We start from the raw sequence: 21,996 nt of genomic DNA, 5'->3' as shown, positions 1-21,996 counted from the left end.
CCCACTCATCGTTCGGTCAGTGTGTCAACAAAACACAGAGGAAACAACACAGTGAACATATTAAAAAGTTCAGGAGCTAACGTGCTCGTAACGTACCTGGAAAAGGTGCAAATGTAAATACGACACTTCCTCTGAGGGCGCGTCACCGAGAGCTCCCCCTTCCGGACTCTGCAGGCATCACCAATCAATCACGAGCAAAGGCTGAACAGGTAGATCACAGACTACCACAGATTATAGGTAACTCTTCTCGGGTATTGTTTTCTTTTTAAGGTTTTAACCCTATTCATCCTTTTTTAAAAATATATTTTAACCTCTTTACTGAACTTAGACACTTTTTTAATGAAACTTTGATTTTATGAGACATTTTACATTCTCACCTGTTTATAAATCAATTCCATTTTGTCCCAATGGCTGTTTTTAATTCTCAATAAAATCAATCTATCACATATACATGTCATAGATGTAATAACTATTTACACAGATTTTGTGTAATTCTAAAAACATTATACACAAATATAAAATAAAAATATATTATTATATATAATTTTTACTGCTGCATAATTTGTTAGTCTTCTTCAGTCTCCATTTGCCATGCCTGTTCATTGTGTTTATGTTAGCCTCATGCCCTCACTCAGAGGATTTTTCGCTGCTCATCTTATTTGTTCTTCTATTTCATTATCTTATTTTTCCTTCCCTGTCAACATACGCTCCGCGCTGAAACATTTACCCAGAACTCACAGGAAACAATGGCTGCTGTATAGGGCTAATATAAGATCTGACTTATTCTCTCTCAGGGGGTCCTCGTGCTTGGCTCCACTTCTTAGTCTCATATTTCTACAAGAATGTGCGCCTGAAAAAAAGTGCTGATCTCTTTTTGCACATAACCTTCCCCACAAAGGTTTTATTGAAAATTAATGAGAGGCGGTGAAAAGCAATCCCTCATCTGCCCTGCAGTATGTGGCCGTCCAGCACACTGGCCCAACAGTTTGTCCTTAGATTAAAATAGGGAGCTTTCGGGTGCATTATAGTTAGTTAGCACTGCTCTGTTTCAAGATAGAAGACGTGGAGAACAGAGAGATATAGAGCAGTCAAAGGAGGGAAACAGAATGCACTAATATGTAGATGCATCGCTCCTGGCAGCACTGAATAAACATGAGCGTTTATGATCAAATAAGCAACTGCAGGTCTGTGCGAGGTATTTCTCTCAGGAAATGAAGGGAACATGGCGATGGAACATGGCGATGGAATCCGGGATGGCGCTTCTGCTCTTGTAGACTGTTCTAGAGGCGAGTGTTAGCTTCCTTTTCTGGAAGATCTGCCGAAATGCAGGGATACAAATGTGCAGCAGTCTCGCGGCCACAGTCCTGCTCCTGGAGCCCTACTGGTTATTTTTAATAAACTGAAAAATATCCTGAGTGACACCGTGTCATTATTTTTGCAGGTGCTGTCTTACCATGCCACTTGCTCCAAGACTGAAGTTGACAAATTCAAGGTAACAGATATTCACAGTTGCCTTTATTACATTTGTCTCAGCAAATCCTATTTGTTTCTCTCAATATTTACAGTGGTCTGGGGGATTCGTTTTTCAAACTCTGTGCTCAGCACAGATATTAAAGTCACATTTCATGACACTGTTGTTCTGCAGCCTTTGTCTGTTTAACTAGAGCCTTAAGTATCTCATTCCTGCATTGTGAGCTCATAATATTGTAAAATTGCTATTCTAATGTTATGAGTACAAAGTCACATTATAATGAGAGTAAAGTCGTAATATTGTGAGAATAAAGTCATAATATTACGAAAATAGAATAATGTTGTGATGTTACAAAAATAAAGTTGTAATTTTAGAGGGAGTAAGAGAGTAAAACTCCAGTGAGCACAGGTTCTCTTTGCTGCTTATTTCCATTACCCCCCCCCCCCCCTATCTGCAACTAAGATTTTCTGGTGCATTTTCAAGGAGAAACGTACCTCTATGTCCACGAGTATCCATGAATTTCAATGGGGTTTATATGCTGTTCTCTGATTAACTACTGACCTCCTTTTAGTGTATTTTCCCTTAATGTTGCTAAAAGGGAAATTGCAGCTGAGTAACTGTACACAAAGACTCTTCTCTCACAAAGCAGAGGAAGAGGGATGATTTGGACTCTTTTCTTACACCCTAGTGACCTGGAGTAATCCAACACATCCTTTGACAAAATAGGTTGCATACGTCATTGCCTGCTTTCTGCTGCGGACGGCGTCTCCTGTAGTCTGCAGTGTGTGTTTACTCCTGGTGTGGATTACAATTTATGATTATCAGGTTTTCTCTGGTGGTGCAGATAATTGCAGTAATATAATTTCATTGTTCTCCTTCTCACTGTGTTCCCTTATATGTAGTTTTGGTATATCAATTAAGACAAATTACAGACAATAACAGTATTAAAGGTGCATCATAATTTGACTGAACCCCTATGTTTTATTAAAGTGTGAAACAAAAACAACTGCAGTAAAATAGATTTATCTGATGTTTAAATGTAATGGTTTACAGGAAGGTAAACTCTCGGACATTTAGCCCACAATGCATTTGTGTTGCTCATGGGCCTTTTAATTAAGATATACTTTCTAATTAAATAACAATATCTCATTAACTTTAATGGGGAAGAAAAAAATCTATGGCAACACAGAGGAATTATTGACAGCCTGTCATCCAGACTTCATTCTCGGGTTCCTCCAAAGAACCGCGGCAGGCACGTAAAGCATAAATATGGGCCAAGAATTCCCCAGTGAAAATAAACTAATTGTGCTATTTGAAATGGATTACTCCAATCAACAGGCAATCATTCCCAATGCATTATTTACACAGATGAAAAATGAAAATATCTACATTTTTAATTGGCGTGACATTTCTGAAATATAGATATGACCTATTTTCCTGCACTTTCATGTGTAGGATTTTCCCCTGTGGCCATTACCGTGAAGTAGGAACCCTGCTTTCCAGTGTGATTGTGTGATCTCCCAGCCCCCTCATCCAGCGTCGAGCTCTGCCTCCTGCCTTTCCCCCCCCACTTTCTTTCGTAACTGCTCTACATTCGGAGTCGAGCCTAAGCGCCGGCACACAGACCTGGCTGACACATTTTTTTTTAACCTGGGGCCGTGAATTAAGAGAGAGGAGAAGACATGCTGACCTGACAGGCAAACGTTTGAGAGGGAAACACCGCGGCTCTGGTGGCTGTCACACGGGCAGGGAACAGAGTGGACTGAAAGTGTAACACCAATTTTTCTCAGACAGCTTTGACTCCTTGTTATGAAATCCAGGTTACGTCACGACATGATATAAATGCTGACAAGAGCCATAGAGGAAATATCTGTGCGTCGTCCTCATTAGACCACTTTGAAGAGAGGAGACATGGTTGCTTCGGGTTAATTGGAATCACGTATGTGTTGTGTGTTTTTGTTTTTGTTTGTTTAATTGTGGGGGGGGGGGGGGGAGCTGTTGATTACTGCCGCACTACTGTATTACTGTGTGTGTGTGTCAATGAGCTCTGAAATGAAAATAACAGTGAAATCCTCCCTCATTAATCTTAACCCTCACCAAATGAGTCCTCGGAGTCTTAATTAGCATGTCTCCATATTTCCACGTATCATGAGAAAATGGCAGAGCATCCTCTGACCTCTCTGAACTCCCATTCTCTTTTTCCTCTATGTATTTTTTTCATATCCTAACATGACGAAACAGGCTGCTAACATCCCCCTGGTTTGCGAGCTGGGCATCGACAAGCTGTCCTTTGACGATTTCTCTCTGGACGTCGACGCCATGATAACAGCCGCTCTGAGGATGTTCATGGAGCTGGGAATGGTGCAGAAATTCAAGATTGACTACGAGGTATAAGACCATCGACTTTCTTTGTCTATTTCCTTTGCATACTTGACAGAATTTCCCCCCAGAACTCGACTGCTGACCGCTGTGCTCGTCTCTTTCTTCGGTCTTCCCCTCCAGACGCTGTGCAGATGGCTGCTGACTGTCAGAAAAAACTACAGAATGGTCCTTTACCACAACTGGAGACACGCCTTCAACGTCTGCCAGTGCATGTTTGCCATGTTAACGGTAAAGATCATACTAACTCCAGATCAGTATATGAGTCAGACACGTTCACATGCTCTTCATTTCCACAGTTGTGAAGTCATTGGTCCGACTTCGGGGTCTTCATGTGCTGTGAAGTCAAAATGTGGAAAAAACATATGTTGGTGGGACAAAATGTGTTTTATTTAAACAACACCTTGACACCTCTTTCCAATATGTGCATGATTACGATGCCCAAAGAAAAAGGATATAATCTAAAACATGTTCAAATGAATCATAAAAACATCAGTATTGTGCTCAAAAGTTTGGTGTTTAGCGCTTCAGAGAGATGGAACTGACCTAAATTTAACATTAACACATTCACATTGGAAGCTACTTTTTAAAGCTGACTGTAAAATTATGTTGATTGGTTTATAAGTGACGACACCAGCAACTCATACCAAAACTTAAGTCAGCTGTCTGCGTTGTTGTTCCAACTTGAGGTGGCTTTCCAGTCCGGAGGTCATTTTTCCAAATTGTTACACGTTAAAGTATTATAATTCCCGGCGTGAACACACCCAAGATGCATCACTCAGAAGACCATCAGAGGTGGTCTGGGAGACATGTGGCCACATTACTTTGCCAGTGTGTATCTTAATGGTTTCCTGAGCTACAATGATGGGCCGCCCACTCAAATGACGCCCTCAGCAAAAGCAGAGATACAAACTAATTCGTTGTGACAATGGCTGAGTGATCCTTCCAACAAATTTCATGCGTAATCTTGCTTACAAACAAACCAACTGACAAACAAACGGACAGGGGTGAAAACATGACCTGCTTGGCTGAGGTTAAACGCAGCATCTTGTCAAATTTAACAAGTATCCCCTCTAAACCTGCTATATTTTGCAAATATTTCATAAAACTCCGATGATGGAATAAAAATCTGTGTATCACAGCTTTTCTTTCCCTGACATTATCTTAGCTCTGCTTCTATTCAAATAAACAAGCTTAATACTTGTTCGACCACTGGAGGTCAGTGAGGCGGAGGGAGCTGCAGCAAATGGAGTTAAGGTTAATCAAGTGTCCGGTTATGATGCACCACTTCAGTGCTTATCGATGCCCTGTTATGTCAAGGTGAGACGGCTGATGATTCATTTCTGAATCAGTTAAACAGCGAGTTAAACAGCGACTTCTTTGCATTGCTAATGGCACAGACAGCCCATTCTGTGCAGAGCCAAACAGAGGTGTTTATTTAAATAGAGACCCCAGGAGAATGACTTCATGCATTTTATCAGGGTCCTTGGGGCAACACACTATAACACACACTTTAACACAAACAGCACGGTGTAGTTCATTAAATCAAGCGCTGCATTAATACACGGTGTCCCATCTGAATTGATTATTGGCAGAGGAAAATGAAATAGTAGTGTGTAAGCTGTTCTGGAGCCCTGCACTCTCCTGCCATGTGTTTTAATGAGAGAGAGGGCTGTGCTATCTTTGCCTCTACCCCGACAATGACCTATAGTGACTCACTCAGCACATGGCCTCCAGAACCCATTCATCCAAGCCATAAATCTCCCAGTGTGACTGCGTTACCGCAGTCCCACTGGCATTTTAGGGAGATACTGTTTTTTCTTCTTTAGGATGCTGCTGCTGCTGTTGGAGTGTTTTCCATTTTTATTCAATGTTCTCCTCACAGCTTCGCAGAATAAGAGACGAAGAGATGCGGCTGTGTTCCTCATAGTGTGTGTGTGTTTTCTCATCTGTGCCAATCAGACGGCGGGCTTCCAGGAGACTCTGACAGAGGTGGAGATCTTAGCGCTTATAGTCGGTTGTGTGTGCCACGACTTGGACCACAGGGGCACCAACAACGCTTTTCAGGCAAAGTGAGTGTTCCCCACTTCCTGTCCTTCGGTGTCAAACACACACGTAAACACGCTCCCTCCCACACACAGTTTACCGTGTGTTTTCCCACCTGCAGCTGTCAGTTCAGCCCAGATCAGCAAGAGTCAAGAGGGAAGTTGTGTAAGGCTTATATAAGGGCCTGCCTAACGAAGAGCCAGTAAACACTGCAGACTCTGAGCACATTTAGATCAGCAGCTAAAACTGTTGCTCAAAGTTTGTATTCTCTTCCCTCACTGAGGTTATTATGGTAATAATGAATCTGAAAGCAAGAGGAAAACCAGGTGGACACATAATCATGAGCTCAATTAGAAATTTTAATGGAAATAGTTTAGATATTTTTATCCACAGACACAGAATCTTTTTTAATTTTGTTGATCACGTCCCAATTGACTGATTTATTTGGCTCCATGAGGACTCGTCTAACTGTTGAAATGCTCCTGTTGCCAGTTTCATCACATCAGCTGTGAGAAATAGAGTTTGATCATTATATTGATATAAATGATCTGAATATAGACGACTGTTGAGTTCAAAATTTGCTTCTAGAGACAAAAGACAAAGGAACAAATAATAAAGCTCTCGTCTTTTCACTTTGATGTTCACATTGAACATCTTTTTTGTGATGTTCTCTCTGACCTACTGCAGCCATCTTCACTTCTTGTAGTTTGAGGTGTTGTTTGTTCTCTTTTTAAATTTTCATTGGGAGCATTTCACTGTTTCTTTAACTGTGGAAATTATATCAAAATGAAAAATGAAAGAATGCTGAATGAATATTACAAAAACACAGCATTTCCCAAACTTAAAAACCTTGGCTCTATTGACTGACTATACAAGCCTCAGTATTTCTACTCCAATTGATATTATGATCATAGTCAATGTTGATGAGTTAAAATTCAACTGCAGTTTAGGTTTATGACTCTGTTATTACTGAGCCATAAGTTGGCGACAGCGTGCAGAGTGAATTGGTTGAGGGAATTACAACAGACTCAACAGCAGACGTTGCTTCTCAGTATGTGTTGAATGCTGATGATGTTATCCCTCTTCTTGATCCCTGTGTGTGTGTGTGTGTGTGTGTGTGTGTGTGTGTGTGTGTGTGTGTGTGTGTGTGTGTGTGTGTGTGTGTGTGTGTGTGTGTCAGGACGGGCTCAGCCCTCGCTCTGCTTTATGGGACCTCTGCTACACTGGAGCACCACCACTTCAACCACGCTGTTATGATCCTGCAGAGTGAGGTGCGCTAACGTTTTCATGAAGCTTCTGCCATAATTGCGTTCCATAACTGCATGTTGTAATGGTGCGATACACTTTGTGTTATGATTTTCAAACAGCATTTACCACTGAGTATTAAACCCTTTAACACTGTTCCACCTGTGGAGAAGACATATTTTTAAGGTCTAAGTTTGGTCTTCAAGAGTAATGCTGAACTGTGAATCGGTTAAAAAGACTCTGAAGTCATTAAAAACCAGAGTTTATCTCCAATATTCAGTATGAACAAGTAAGATTTCTGAACAGAGTTTGGGGTATTTGTTACCGCAGCAGCTCTTCTTGTTCAGGGAGCCGGGGATCATGGGTAATATCCATAGTTGAATCGTGTTTCAGTTCAGTGAGACACAGTCAGAACTCCGGTTAACACATTGATAGAATTTGTTTTTTTTTCTCTACATGAAAAGCACTTAAAGAGAAACTATATGCACCTAAATGTTGTTTTTAAGCTGTAAACTAAATTAAATGACTGTTCTCTGATGAAACAAAATCACAATTCGCAACAAATTTATTTAAAAAAATCTACATTTATTGATTGAACATGACTTGTAACACAGTGTAAGGTTAGCTTAGCTTAGCATAAAGGCTGGAAACAAGGGGAAACAGCTAGCCTTGTTCTGTCCTAAGGTTCTATCCAGCTACCATGAACTCGAAGGTTGATAAATTAGTATAAATCTTTTTTTAAATGGACAAGTTTGGATTTTCTGCTGCCTAGTATCAAAGTTTCAAAGTTTTCTTACATACTATATCTTTCTCTTTACTCTCTAGAAGCATGTACATTAATCAAAAAGTTGAAGTCCACCTTTCCTTAGAAAGATGAAGAGTTTGTGCCCACTGAGCCTGAAGGTAACCACATGGTGGCTCCATGTCTGTTGTATGTGAGCGAGTAAAAAATCGCTCGCTCTGCCCTCAAATCAATGTAATTACAGAGGCGATAGATTTGGTGGTAATTGGCTGAGAGAGACATTTTACCAGGTGACTGGGTTTGCGTGCGCTTGTAATTAAAGATGTTTGGCGGGAGCAGCTCACATGAGGCTTAGGTTCCAGCGTCTTCATTATCCTGGTGCTGACAACACAGTATAAGCTGACAAATGTTTGCTCGGAACATCATAATGGTTTCCGTTGATACTGGGTCTGAACTACCACTGTCCTATTAGCATATAAATGAATAGCGGGGCTAACTCAAGTCGAGGAGAAAGCTCGAGATTCAATCGGCCGGCCCTCTCCAACCACTAATTAAAATGTAAACCTTTAAACGTCACCCGCTCCCTTTTGTACCCATCACTTTCCTCTCGCCGGTTCCACTTCCTATTTCACTCGCCACCCTCCTCCACCGGCTCCAGTTGTGACAGAACGAGAGAAGTGTGATGTGTCTCTGCTGTTGCCTGGTTCAATATTTCATGTGAGCACACGAGCTGATGAAAGGGATTCACGGGGGGGGGGGGTGCTGAGACGGGCTTCATACTGGAATTGTCAGCTTTTGAAAGAAAGCAGTCAGTTTAAAAGATATTATTTTATTTTATTTTTATGGCTCATTATCAATCGTCTCATTCTGGCCCTTCACTGTCATCACCTCTTCATCCTCCATGCTCTCCACAGATGCTCTTCATCCTCCAGAGGGAGGTGTCTAAGTAGTGAATGAATGTATAATACATAGCAGGGAGAGGCCTGTTTTAATCGTAGAGTCTCCAGTGAGAGATGCTGCTCACTTATTAAGAGCCGAGCTGCTGGAATCCCTACTGTCCACCACAGATCCATTCATATGTTTGTACCTTGTGCAAACTTTCTTTATTAATGAAAGAGTCAAAGTAGAAAAACGGAATCGCCTCCCTCGCTCACCGATTCATTATTCCATTCATAAACACTCAACACTTTACTCTACAGTGCGAAGTACATTGAGATTATCATTACCACTGACAGCTGTGGGGTTGCACAACTGTAATTTTCACATCTATTAAATGTGACACATTGCATTGTGGGATTGCTTTCAGAGATTAGTGATGCCATTTTCTTTCACTCCATTGTAGGGATCAATATACACCAATATATATATATACTCACACTATATACACAAATAAATCAGTGGAATGTACGTTTGTGCATGTTGGCTCCCTGTTGTCTTCGAACACCAGAACCATTCTTCATGTTGTTAGTAATGTGCTTTCCTTTATATAACAGACCAAAATGTCTACTAAGGTCGATATACTGCATTTGTGATGTAATTTAACCAACGGAAAAGTTGACTTTGACCAAAGCAGGAGTGAGTAAATCAAGTACATCTTGATAATCTTAATGATTTGACCATTGTGCTAAAACTATTATCATGCTGATTTTATTCATTTGAATAATTAAATTACTGAATTGCTTTGCAGAATTAAGAGGTGTGGAACCAGGCTGTAGCTTAAACTGAGCTGCACAAATACAAAACCATTTAAAACTTTCAACAAAGACAATCTGAGATAAAGTTTTCTTTATCTCTGTGATACATCTGTTGTTGACACAGATGGTAATTTGTAGTAGACATTTACCCGTTAATCCAAAATCCCTGTACGAAGCAAACAGTGAGCAAATCTGGGTAACAACTGGATTATTTGGAGATGATAATTGATTATAAATATTAAGTCTAATAATAAAAAAAGAATATTCCTAAATCCTAAAGATTTACACATTTAGCAATAATTGCGTCAAAAACATTGTGGCAGAAACAGAATAATAATCTATGATAGACTAGACTATGACAGATCAGCTTGATACAACAGACAAGTTGTTATTGAATTATGTTATTTATATTATTAATTAATTGCAAAAAAGGGAACAGAAATGGGAGCTGTAACCTGTTATTTCAGGCTCTTTGTGTCCAGGCAGAAAAGTGACATGCAGTGTTTTTCTCCACAGGGTCACAACATCTTCTCCAACCTGTCCTCCACGGAGTACGGGGACCTCATGCAGCTGCTCAAACAGTCCATTCTGGCCACAGACCTCACACTCTACTTTGAGTATGTTCTGCTTATTAAACTGTTAAATCTCCACTTTCACAATAAACTGCCCAGTTCCTTCATGCTGTTTGTTGTAGGCTTCTTTTAGCTAGTACCGCCCCCTTGTGGATATTGTGTAATGTACACCTTCATGAGTGGACATTGTGTTTCCCTGCAGGAACAGAAACACGTTCTTTGAGCTGGTCAGCAAAGGAGAATACAACTGGAATGTAAAGGCTCATAGAGACATGTGCAGGTAACGTCCTGCACACAGAGATAACAACAACTTTGTCTTCTTAAGAATAAAAAGAGTCTGATATAAACCAAATTAAATAAACCTGTGTGTCTGATTCCCTCAGGTCCATGATGATGACGGCGTGTGATCTCGGTGCTGTCACTAAACCTTGGGAAATATCACGCAAGGTGGGAAATATAAATATAAAATCAGTCTACTCAGCTATAAATGATAATTTTTCATGACAAAACACCAGAAATTGTCCTTGTTCCAGAATCTAATTGTGAGGAACTGCTGCTTTTCTTTGTCTTGTGTAATTAGAAACAAATGTTTTGTTGTGGACTGTTGTTTGGGCAAAACAAGCAATGTGGTATATTTGGGCTTTAGAAAACTGTGAGGGCAAAGTTTACAGACCAGGGTGATGTGATGCATTGAGCTCATTCATCTTTCAGCATTCAGCTGACAGACTACAGGACCATGAAAACAGTTGCTGTCCTGCCTCTGTGTTTTCAGGTGGCAGAGTTGGTGACCAGCGAGTTCTTCGAGCAGGGCGACAGAGAGAGATCTGAGCTGAAGCTCACACCCTCGGTGAGTGCACCGAGCCGTCTCCTTCTGCAGCTTAGTGCTTTTTGCAGTTTGTCTCACCTCTGTGACCTGCAGGCTGATGGTGCTGGAGATATATTTTCTTGCAGTTCTATACATTTGTATATAAATATATATATACACTGACTGCGTAGGAGACATGAGCGCTTGTGTCTCTGTGTGAGAAAAGTGTATTGTCAGCTTGGCCGCTCCACTGCCTCTCTGCTGTGCCCAGAGCAAAACTGCGGACAATCATTCTTTTTTTAAAAAACAATAAAAAACCTTCTGCATAGGATTCACAACAAACACTGACCTTTCTATTCATTTAGCTGTAAACACAGGAGGCTTTTTGTTGTATTGAAGCTCTTCTACACTCCGCCAAGGCCCAGCAGTCCACAGCCTTATGAAACATTTAGATTTACTAGATCCAGATTTTTACTTGGATTTTCACCAAATTGCTCATAAATACCAGTTCCCCAAATATGCCAGATTTTTTCATGAACATCAATGAATTATTCTCAGAGAAATCAAGGTAGCTGTTGAAAAACACCTCGTGATGTTGAAGAAAGTGAAACAAAATCCTGGATTTGCAGTAAAAAATGACCGGTTCTCCCATAAAGCATCCTTCCACCAAGTGACATTGAATTCAGTTAAGTGATTTTTGCATAATTCTGCAAACTAACAAACAAACCCAAATGAAAACACTAGAATCGTACTGAGTAGAGCACACACCTTCGCCAAACCCCAACAGTCCCTACAATTTAATCAAAGCTGCATTCACTCAGAAATGTCAGTTCCCTAAATGTGCCTGATTTTTTTCCATCAATATCCATGAATCATTTCTTGGGAAAATGGCGAACATTTTTAAAAATGCCTTATCTCGCAAAAGAAGGAAAAAAAATCATGGATCCACCCCCTGATCCGGATTCGCACCTAAATTGAATGGGCTCCTCCCTGACCCATACTACATCCTTTCACCAAATTTTGTGGGAATCTGTTCAGTAGTTTTTGTGTAATCCTGCTCACAAACACACAAACCAACTTACAAACAAACAGACAGGGGTGAACACATGATGTCCTTTGCAGAGGTAATAAATACATTTATTTTCTCATCCAGAGTAATAATAATAATAATAATAAAAACAGAAAGAGACTTTGGCCCTAATGAAGATGTTTGTCTTAATTCATGACTTATTCATATCGTCCTCAAAGCCACAGCACAGGAGCAGAGTAGCCCACTGTCTGTTTGATTGAGGAGCTTTGAAGGCTCAACTGTGTTGCAAGTTCTTAAAGGGGAGGGAAAAAAACAGCAGCCTTTCTGTTTGCAATTAATGGCTGTTGACTAATCGAGCCAGGCCACATTGCTTCCCCTCTGAAATAACTAATGCAGTAGCCTCCGGTCCGCCGCTTGTGTCAAACCTTAAACACTCCGTGTGTGGGCGTTGGAAATTAAATATTAACTTCTAAAGTCGTAGCCCAGTAACTATCTCTAAAGCGCAGCCTCGGTGGAGCCTCTTTAAGTTTTCGGCTGCAGGAGAATGAAGAAGAATAGAAAAATACATCACATGAAATAAACTCAGTTGTCTTTAACCAAAGCGGCACATTAGGGAGCATGAGCCTGATTTCATAGTAAACATAGGAACCACATTTCCCCTTTGTTTCTCCAGTGTGAGCACAAATGTAGGTGCAACTTAAATTTTCTTGTCTGCTGTGTTTCAGGCCATCTTTGATCGGAACCGGAAGGACGAGTTGCCGGGGCTACAACTGGAGTGGATTGACGGAATTTGCGCGCCGCTGTACGAGGTAACACTTGACGCTCTCGGGCCTCCTTTGTGTCGCACTTGACACACACATCAGCCTCGGACTATAGTGCTGAGCTGCCGTCCTTCCTGGGTTATTGTCCCCCCTCGATTGACGCCAGCAATGAAACTGTCACTAACAGCTATTCAGCTTTTCTTTGCAGCCACAGATTTCTCATTGAAACAACTCCAAGGTCTCATCCTAGCAGAATGAGTGCGCACTTTCCAACTGCAGAAAAAAAACTCTTGTGTGAACAGAGCTGTGATTTTAGTCGGGTTAAATCCCTCGGTGGTAAAATAGCGTATGGATGTGGGCCAATTCAGGCAATGATGCTGCACTTCTGGCCCAGAGAAAATAGGTGTGCGCCTAAATTGGCCCATGTGGTTAATGGTGAATACAGTCCAAATAGCTCAAAACAAATTCTGGCCACCTTTGGCTCCTTTGTGTAATGCGCGGTATTGCTATGGCTTACTTGTGGCCCAGATCTGGCAAACAGAAGTGGACCACCCAAGTGCCATCATTCCACCGGGTATGTGGGCCGGATGGTAGTGTTTAATGCCAAATCTGGGCCAAACTAACTTTGCAACGTTAGCTCTAAGGTAATAGAGTGTGTGAAAAGAGCTTTGATGTTAGTCTAGTTAATTCCCCCCTGGTAAGACAGTATATGGATGTGGGCCATCCCTGGCAATGATGCGGCACTTCTGGCCTTCTTTTGGCCCGGACAAAATGGATGTGAACCCAAAGTGGCCCATGTGCTGAATGGTGAACATGGGCCAAATAGCACAAAACTAATTCGGGCCATCTTTGGCACCTCTTGTTGTTTATGTGGGCCGGATGTGGGCCGGATGTGGGCCGGATGTGGGCCAAATCTGGGCCCAAAACAGCTTCCCTGCACAGTAATGAAATAAGGACTCGCTCTTGACTGCATGCTTTTCTTTTGAGACGTATAAAGAAAAACAAACTGATTTTATTGTAAGAAGCCAGCAGAGTGAGAGCTAGAGATTATCTTTGAGGGAATTATACCCTGCACAGATAATGGAAATCTATACAGCAGTCCTTGCTGGTATGGCAATGCGTGCGCCTGTGCTACTGAATGACGTCAAGAGCGCTCACCTGCCCCTCCCTCTTGCCGGCAGCGGTGGCTGTGTGGGAGGAAGAAGGCCGACTTCACTGAGGAGATGAGGTCTGTTAAGAGCTGAGGAGCGTCGAAGGCAAATTCATGAAAGTCAAACACGAGGAGGAGTCGTGAAAGAAGTCGAGGATGAAATAGTTCATTCATTCTCTGAGCAACAGGGCGATTTGTCTGCTTTTGTAGCATCAGACCTCCTCCTCCTTTGTGCTGTCATATTAAAACACACATTAGTTTTAGTCAACAAACAATAGATCATCCTCACGTCTATTGAATTATCTCAGAATCAGGGTGTAAAGTTGGAGCAGACTGTGATCTGTGCTCTGCTTTTACCATTGTTGCTGTCTGTGTAGTGCAGATAAAAAGGCTTCAAAGTGGTGTGTGTTGTCTTCATGTGTGTGTGTGTGTGTCTGTGTGTGTGTGTGTGTGTGTGTGTGTATGTGTGTGTGTGTGTGTGTGTGTGTGTGTGTGTGTAGGGGGGGTTGTCTCCACACTGCTCCATGTGATGTTTGGTGAATGCAGATATGGAAGCTTACGATCACGCTGCTGCTGCCAATTAAACTTGCAAGGGGGAGAGGAGAGGAAGTTCGGAGGCGGCAGGGTTTTTTGTCCGTGGGCGGAAGAGATCTCGTTCTTGATCTCACTGATCTCCTCCTCCTGGTGGTGGCTCGCTACTTTGTGGAATATTAATCCCCCCCATTATATAACCTTCCATCTCCACACCCCAGAATATGACAGTCTCTCTCGCTTCCTCTCTCCTTCCTACATCAGTGGAATAATAATGCTTTGCAAACCAGTGACAGTGTCCCACAGAGGGGACGTGTTCTGCAGAGAGAGAGAGAGAGAGAGAGAGAGAGAGAGAGGTGGAACTGTTCTCCTCCAGAGGATCATGTTCTTTTAACCCGCAGACGAGACAAATCTGTAAAGAATCAGTGACTTCGTGTTTTGTAGTTTGTTGATGGATGTAGGCCACATGCCATCGCAGTGTGATGATGCCTTCAAAAGTTCAAATGTGCCTTCACTGATGCACATGAGACACAACTTAAACTCAACACAAAGATGTAACAGATGGTTTATTTTACCCTATGACACAGTTATAAGTAGATATAAGTATTTATTCATTATTTGTTGACAACTATAACTCTTCCTGTACTACTCCATGAGTCGTTGCTGATGTATAATTATATCATTATACGTTATATATAATATAAATATTTCATGATTACTTACATGTATTTTGCATTGACACTTAAAAAACGTCCCTACATTTGCATACAACTACATTGTAATATGTTATAAATCCTTTATTACATGTTTGTATACTGATGTATTACATTTTGTTTTAATATAGTTTAATCTGTTGATGGTTTTCTTGATTAGTATAAACACTAAACATGGAGGTTAACAAACATTCTTAAAGTGAATCTGATAAAAATGTAACTGTTACTGATTATCTGTTCTGAGTTAATAATAATAACAGTAATAATAATAGAAAAATTAATGATTAATTAATTAACCCACCACAGCAAATGTCGGAATAATAGTGGAAAATGCCAGTTTCCCAAAGCCCATGTCTTGTTGATGTGTCTAGATAATTGTATTCAATTTTATTTGTATTGCACCAAATCACAACAAACATTATCTCAAGGCATTTTACATAGTAAGATCAAGACCATTCAAAATGATAGAGAAACCCAACAGTTCCCACAACAAGCAAACATATGCGAGCGACTAAAGGAGAGAACAACCGAACCAGTGTGGGCGGCCGGCTGCCTCGACCGGTGTGGGTGAGAGGAGAGCTGGGTGGGAGATCAGGAGGAGAGAGATAATATATATCTTATTTTCTTAGATCGATGGTCCAAACCCCCAAATCACTGATTTACAATCTCATTAAGCATCAAATCCTTTCATTTCAGGACCGGAAATCAGACATTTGACCTTTTTTGCTAAAACCAAAAACATTACCGAAAGAATTATTCACCAAAAAAGCTGTGGATTAATTTTCTGTTGATCCAGATGTTTAATGAATCATTTCAGTTCTACATTGGTGCACAGACACATGACACATACATACATCAGGAGCAGGGAGCGGAGCAGAGGCAGCCTGACTCCAGAAATGTGCATCGGCTTTATCTCAAATCGTAGAAATGGAAATCCATCCTGCGCTCTAATGTTGATCACAGATGAACGGCTTCATGATTAGTAGCACACACATTCCTGCAGTTACTACATTATGAATTATTACGTCACACCTGAGTAGAAATTATGAATTTTCCATCAATAAAAGAATGTGTTCTTGATTTCTTAACTTGGCCACGTTCTAGAGTTTAATTCTAGTTGATCACCAACATCTTTTTTTTTTCATCGTATTGTTCTTACATAGTGAAAACACTCTCTCTGACGATAAATGCAAACTGTCGGCCTTCATTTATACTTCAGTTAAATGGCAGCTGCAGATTTGATTTTCCCTTTTTCATGCAAAAAAAACAACCTCCAGTAGATGCACCTATTTATTTTACTCATTTATACAATGGCTGTCCATTCTCCTCCTATACATGTGTGTGAATAAATGAAAGACTGTATTGTTTCTAATGTGGGACCCAGGCCCATGTGTTATATTTCCACATGAAACGGGGTTAATGAAACAATAAGTTATCACACAGGCGTCCCTGGAAATCCAGCAGGCAACAGTGTTAGCAGAACAATCCCTCCTGTCATTTTAATAAATTACCTGCAGGTAATTTATTTTACTTATCTGTCATTTACAGTTTTGGCACAGAAAAAAAAAAGACAAATGCAGCTAATCTCAGTCATACATGTGCGTCTAATCTTTAAAGAGCAGCCATTTAATGGAACGCTGCTATCAAGCGACGGGGTGTTGCCGGGGCTTGTGTGTTTTTGTTTAATTTGCTTTGCACATATACTGAATGCTGCGTTTGATGAACAATGTGCTGCTTCTCTAGTTTACATACACTGGTGTGTGCCGCTCATGTACATTCAAGTCATTGAGCTGAGCGTCACATTCTCGAAGAAGATTTTTTAAATTCCAATTCTCAAATTGTAAAATTAGTGACGTTGGTGATCCCTGATATTTCCTCTAGCGCCACCATGAGGTATACATTTGCAGCTTTGAATGAAATACTGACACGGAAATCATATCAGATACTTGCCCTCAGGATAATATGTGGTCATTTTCACGATCTCCTGACTAGCGCCATCATCAGGTCAGATTTTTTTAGCTTGTCCAATACTTAGGTTAATTACCTTAATACTTCAATATCCAATCACATTACCCATAGCATTAGCTGAAGCTTGTGTTTGTAGTAGGTTACCATTACCAAATTAGCATTGCTAGCATCACAAAGCATTTAATTTTAAGAAAAACAATGCTTTAGGTCTGTGAATATAATATGATTGTAATTTATGAGTCACAGATTCTGCTCCTTTTTATGCTAGTGGTGCTTTTGCTTTTTCCAGTTCAATTTAAGTCCATGCACACGTCCATGTTTTAAAACAGTATATAACTAGAATGGCACTCAAGAGAGATGATACTGCCACCAGGGTCCAACAGTCTCCTTATCAAACTACATTTAAATTCACTAGATCCTGATTTTTTTCATCAACATCCATGAATTATTCTCTGAAAAATTGAAGAAAATGTTTTTAAAAATGCCCGATCTCACAATGTTAAAGAGTCTGCACCAAAATGTAACGGTTTCTTGCCTGAGTTCCAAGTTCCGTTACAATCCGTCCTGTAGTTTTTGTGTAATCCTAACAAATGACCTCCTCGATGGAGGTAGATAAGGTTTTTAAGACTATATACTACACTATAACACTATAGACATTAAGTGTTCTCCTCTCTCCCTCTTTCTCTCTCCAGACTCTGGTCAAGTTGAATCCCAAACTCCAGCCGATGCTCGACATGATCAGAGCGAACAGGGACAAATGGGAGGAACTGAACAAGAAGAGACAACGTGGCCAGAGCGTGTCTGCGCCCTCCAGCCCGTGCAGCGTCGACGGCACAGAGACCAGCGGCTGCACCGTGGCCAAAACCGGCAGCTCACCCTGCTGCAGCGGTGGCGATGCCGACGGCACAACATCCAAACCTGTTAGTTAGCTTCTGTCGCCACCTGCGAGTTGATGTCTTAGGCTTCTTTCCTCTTAAATGCAGCCTGCAACAGAGGCAGTGCAGTGCAGTGCATGCAGAGGTTGTTGGGCTCTGCTCCTCTTCGCTTTTGCTACTAGAGATGAGCTTTAGACTTGAGTGCGGCGCTATCGTAGAGGTTTTTCTGCTCCCTTCAGTCTTCCCGTGTGCTGAGGGCTGACAGAGCTGTGTTTGGCACGCTTGTCGGAGCTGCCACGAATCAGCTGATGACACCATGTCAGAAAGGAAACTCAAAGCACTGTGTCAACATGTCAACCAGTGAGCTAACTCCAACTATTCTGGGCATTGCACACATTTTCTGCACAAAAAGGCATGAAGAATATCGCAGAGGAACATTCGCCTCTGCTGTGGTTGGTTTTCTCGCTCCCGGTACCTCCTTGTTGCTCACATTTTGTCCGGGGTGACAGAGATCTGTTTTTGTAAATTTGTACATAGGCAGTTGAGTTAAGTGCTGTTTGAAAAGGCTCTGGATTGTATGGCTGTAGAGTCTCTGAAGGATAAAGCGGTGCAGGAACAGCAGGACCTGTGACAATGCTTGCAATGCAAATTGAGTGCTCCGCTCCCCCCCCTTCCTGTGCCTTGTTTTAAGATCCTAATGGAAATGCATGGCCTCCTCACCTAGATTCTTAGATAGTATGGAAATCCATGTTGAACCATGACGTTGTGTTTCTTTTGCCGGAATTTGTAAAACCAATGACTGCAGTTTTGTCTCGACCCCATGTTAGCCACAACGCACTGACATTATATATACGTATGGAAAATCTATTTTGCCCAGTTTTATAAATGCAGGGTCTCACTTGTCACACAAACACATACACACACAATGTGCCTTGATGAAGATATTCTGGAATCATAGATAAATAAATTTCTACCCATCTACTGATTAAACACTGACAGCTCAAACATACAGTAACACACAGTAGTTCCTAATGCAACAGAAGTACATCAAAGTTCTCAGGAATACACTTAGTCGCTTTCTGTTGGAGTCAGATAAGGTCAGTCGCACTCAAATGTGCTAACAGCCACTTAGCTTAGCATAAAGACTGGAAATAAAGGGAAACAGCTAGCCAGCAAATTGTCCTTTTCACACATTTTGTTTTATACTTTTTAAATAAAGTAGATTCAATGTGTTAATTACTGAGCTTTAGAGGTGTTGGTAGACGGATTCTGTTTCACAGGCCGCAAATAAAGATGGACGACGCATCCCCTTTTCCTCCCACTATTCCGAAATGAAGCCGAAGCATCCCGAACGCTGCCATCTTGCACAGATCACGTCATTTCAGGCCAGAGTCTGCGCAGTCTCGATCGGCCAATAAAGCCACAGCCGCGAGGTCCCATCCAAAAATGAACACTTGAACAATCAGTGTGAGAGGAACTACCTTAAAGCATGCAGTACCACCAGCAATTGTGGGGGGGCAGTGCAGCTAATAGTTCACGAGAGACAGCCATAGGACTCGACGAAGACATTTTAACAAAGAATTCATCGTCCAGGAACATTATCACATCCTCCTCCACCGTTTGTTGTCAGAAACTCTCCACTCTGCGCTGCCCTCTAGTGGATGTATGACTTAACAACCATGCCATTGTAAAAGACACATGGAAGTATGTGGGCAGTGATGGTTACATCGTTTGAAATGGACAAATCTCTATTTATACACATGGGCAGCATAAACGAGCCTTAACATGGAGGAGGCAGGGTTTATGATCCATACCGCAGCCAGCCAGCAGGAGGCGATCGAGACGCTTTGGCTTCACTTCAGGGAAGCGGTCATGTCGTCCATCTTTATACAGTTTATGGTTGTACAGGACCAGGCTAGTTTGCTGACTGTAGCATTATTTAACGGACAGATATGAGACTTATATCCCCTCGTTCAACCTTTACTCAGAAAGCGAATATGTGAATTTCCTAAGACTTTTCCTTAAATTTCTTTTTGTGTCTTTTCTCAAAGCTCCCTAATTTAATAGAAGACTGAAGACCTGTAGTACTGAAGTGCCCATGTAGTCACAAACTGTTATTTTCCTTTGATGATTATTATTCTAAGTATTTTTTAAATGGGGGTTTGTATGCCTTATGAATTGTGTTGTACCTTTGTTAATTGGAATTGTGTTAATTGGACTGTGTCATCGTGTGGCATGGATCTGTGTGCTCTACTGTATTTTAGTTGAAGAGCTGAATTGAAGTCAACCAGAAGAATTATGAATTGCATGTTTTATGCAGTATTAAATCCAACCACTTGCTAATGTAGCAAACGTGTGAGCCGACAAATACCTCGTACTTTGAACTTCACCAGTAAAACACACTATCTCATCGGGAGAAATGCATGACTTAAATTCGATTGCATCATGTTACGTGAATTATGGATATCGTTGTTCTATTTTTCTATTAGGTCTCCAGACGTGGCCGACTTCTACTCGTCTTTTTTGCAATGTAACGTGCTTCTTGTATTTCTTCTCCCCTCTCAGTTTGGACTCTGGATTTATTTACGGCGGGCTAAACTGAAGGAATCTTTAAGGCATGAAAAGGCAAATGTGCAATGTTTCTGTTCAGAGTTTAAATAAAAAGATGCTGCTACGTGTGCTCCAGTTTATTCTGACATCAACCAATAGCAGATGATGTATTCCATTATTCATTTTTATTTTTAATTACTTTATTCTTTTATTAGTCACAAAATGGGGACATTTCCTATATTGCAGGAGCAAAGGGGACAGTTAAAAAGAAGCGTCGGTAATAAAGTAATAAACACGTCATCATGCAATATAAAGATAATGAAATATAAAAATAGCAATCACCTACGTAGACAGGTAGGGTGTAGAATATAAGTGGTGTAACTCCACTGGAACTAAGTACATTTACTCAAGTGCAAGTTTCAGGTACTTGTTCTCATGTATTTCTATTTTGTTACTTTATAAAACTCAATGACATGTTATATTGTACTTTTTACTCCATTACATTAATCTGTCAAGTTCACTTATGGATTAAAATGGCACATATGATGAGTTCATAACATATGATTTACTCAAATGTATATAGAAGCATATAAACTTTTAATACATTATATAACACTAAACACTGACAGGGGCATTTTACATTGATAATTTTACTTCTCATGGAGGATTTGTATTTCCCAGTTCTGCCACTTTTACTTTCTAAATTATTAAATAGCCTTGACTCTTCCTCCTCTGCTGATTCAGTTTACACAGTATTTCTCCCAGTGCAGTGCTGCCCTCATGTGGACAAATGTATCTTTACACACAAGCTGTATCCCTCAATGAAACGCTGGTGGTAAGAGCATTTCATTGAGACACATTCAAAGCCATTAAGAAAAAAGAAAAAAAAGAATGATGCAGTCAGATAAGGAAGCTATAAACATTTAAGCAGGAAATAAGAGCTATAGCTGAAAAAACAAGTGTATATTATGCAACGATGACAGCTCATCAGTGATGAATAAGAAATAACATTAAAGTCTAAATCCTTCATATTAATATGCAACATATTCATTCACAGTCCTGGGTAATGAACTGCAGAGTGAGGAGTGTTAAAGCCAGTGTGTGTTTCACTGGCCAAAGCTGAGCTCTATTGCTGTTGATAGGTGGCGCTGACGTCAGTGTGTGGGTGGCTGTGTGGGTGAAGACGATTCCCAAATGAGCCTGTGTGTATAATAAATAAATAAGTCAAGGAGCAGAAGACGAGCTCTGCTAAACTCCTCTGTGCAGGATTACCGTGAGCTCAGTGCGGCAACACGAGGTCGAGGGGGAGAGCAAATAAAAAGCAGCTCCCAGGACTAGTTGACCCTCCCAGCTCTGCCTGACAGCAGAAATAAAGGCCACTATTGACGAGCTGAATAGGAAATGATCTCTGAGAAGAGAAAAGGTGGTGGGGGGTGGTCTGCGCTCAATGTGCTCTCAATGAAA

At 41.0% G+C, this 21,996-nt stretch overlaps 1 protein-coding gene across 1 annotated transcript in view; it reads left to right on the top strand.

Annotated features, from left to right (window-relative positions):
- The window catches only part of pde11a (phosphodiesterase 11a), a 40,464-nt gene extending 21,316 nt beyond the window's left edge, over positions 1-19,148 (top strand). Inside the window, exons 10-20 of the mRNA XM_034573879.1 lie at positions 1,442-1,492; positions 3,713-3,859; positions 3,974-4,081; positions 5,813-5,922; positions 7,077-7,167; positions 10,094-10,194; positions 10,352-10,429; positions 10,533-10,596; positions 10,922-10,996; positions 12,710-12,793; positions 17,800-19,148. Coding sequence (XP_034429770.1) covers positions 1,442-1,492; positions 3,713-3,859; positions 3,974-4,081; positions 5,813-5,922; positions 7,077-7,167; positions 10,094-10,194; positions 10,352-10,429; positions 10,533-10,596; positions 10,922-10,996; positions 12,710-12,793; positions 17,800-18,036 — 1,146 coding nt within the window. The 3' untranslated portion in view covers positions 18,037-19,148. The remainder of the gene's footprint in view (positions 1-1,441; positions 1,493-3,712; positions 3,860-3,973; positions 4,082-5,812; positions 5,923-7,076; positions 7,168-10,093; positions 10,195-10,351; positions 10,430-10,532; positions 10,597-10,921; positions 10,997-12,709; positions 12,794-17,799) is intronic.
- Positions 19,149-21,996: the final 2,848 nt, after the last annotated feature.

Source organism: Hippoglossus hippoglossus, chromosome 21 (assembly GCF_009819705.1).
Source record: "Hippoglossus hippoglossus isolate fHipHip1 chromosome 21, fHipHip1.pri, whole genome shotgun sequence".
Taxonomy (NCBI): domain Eukaryota; kingdom Metazoa; phylum Chordata; class Actinopteri; order Pleuronectiformes; family Pleuronectidae; genus Hippoglossus; species Hippoglossus hippoglossus.
Note: the sequence above shows the minus strand (reverse complement) of the source record. Positions and strands in the feature narration are given on the sequence as shown.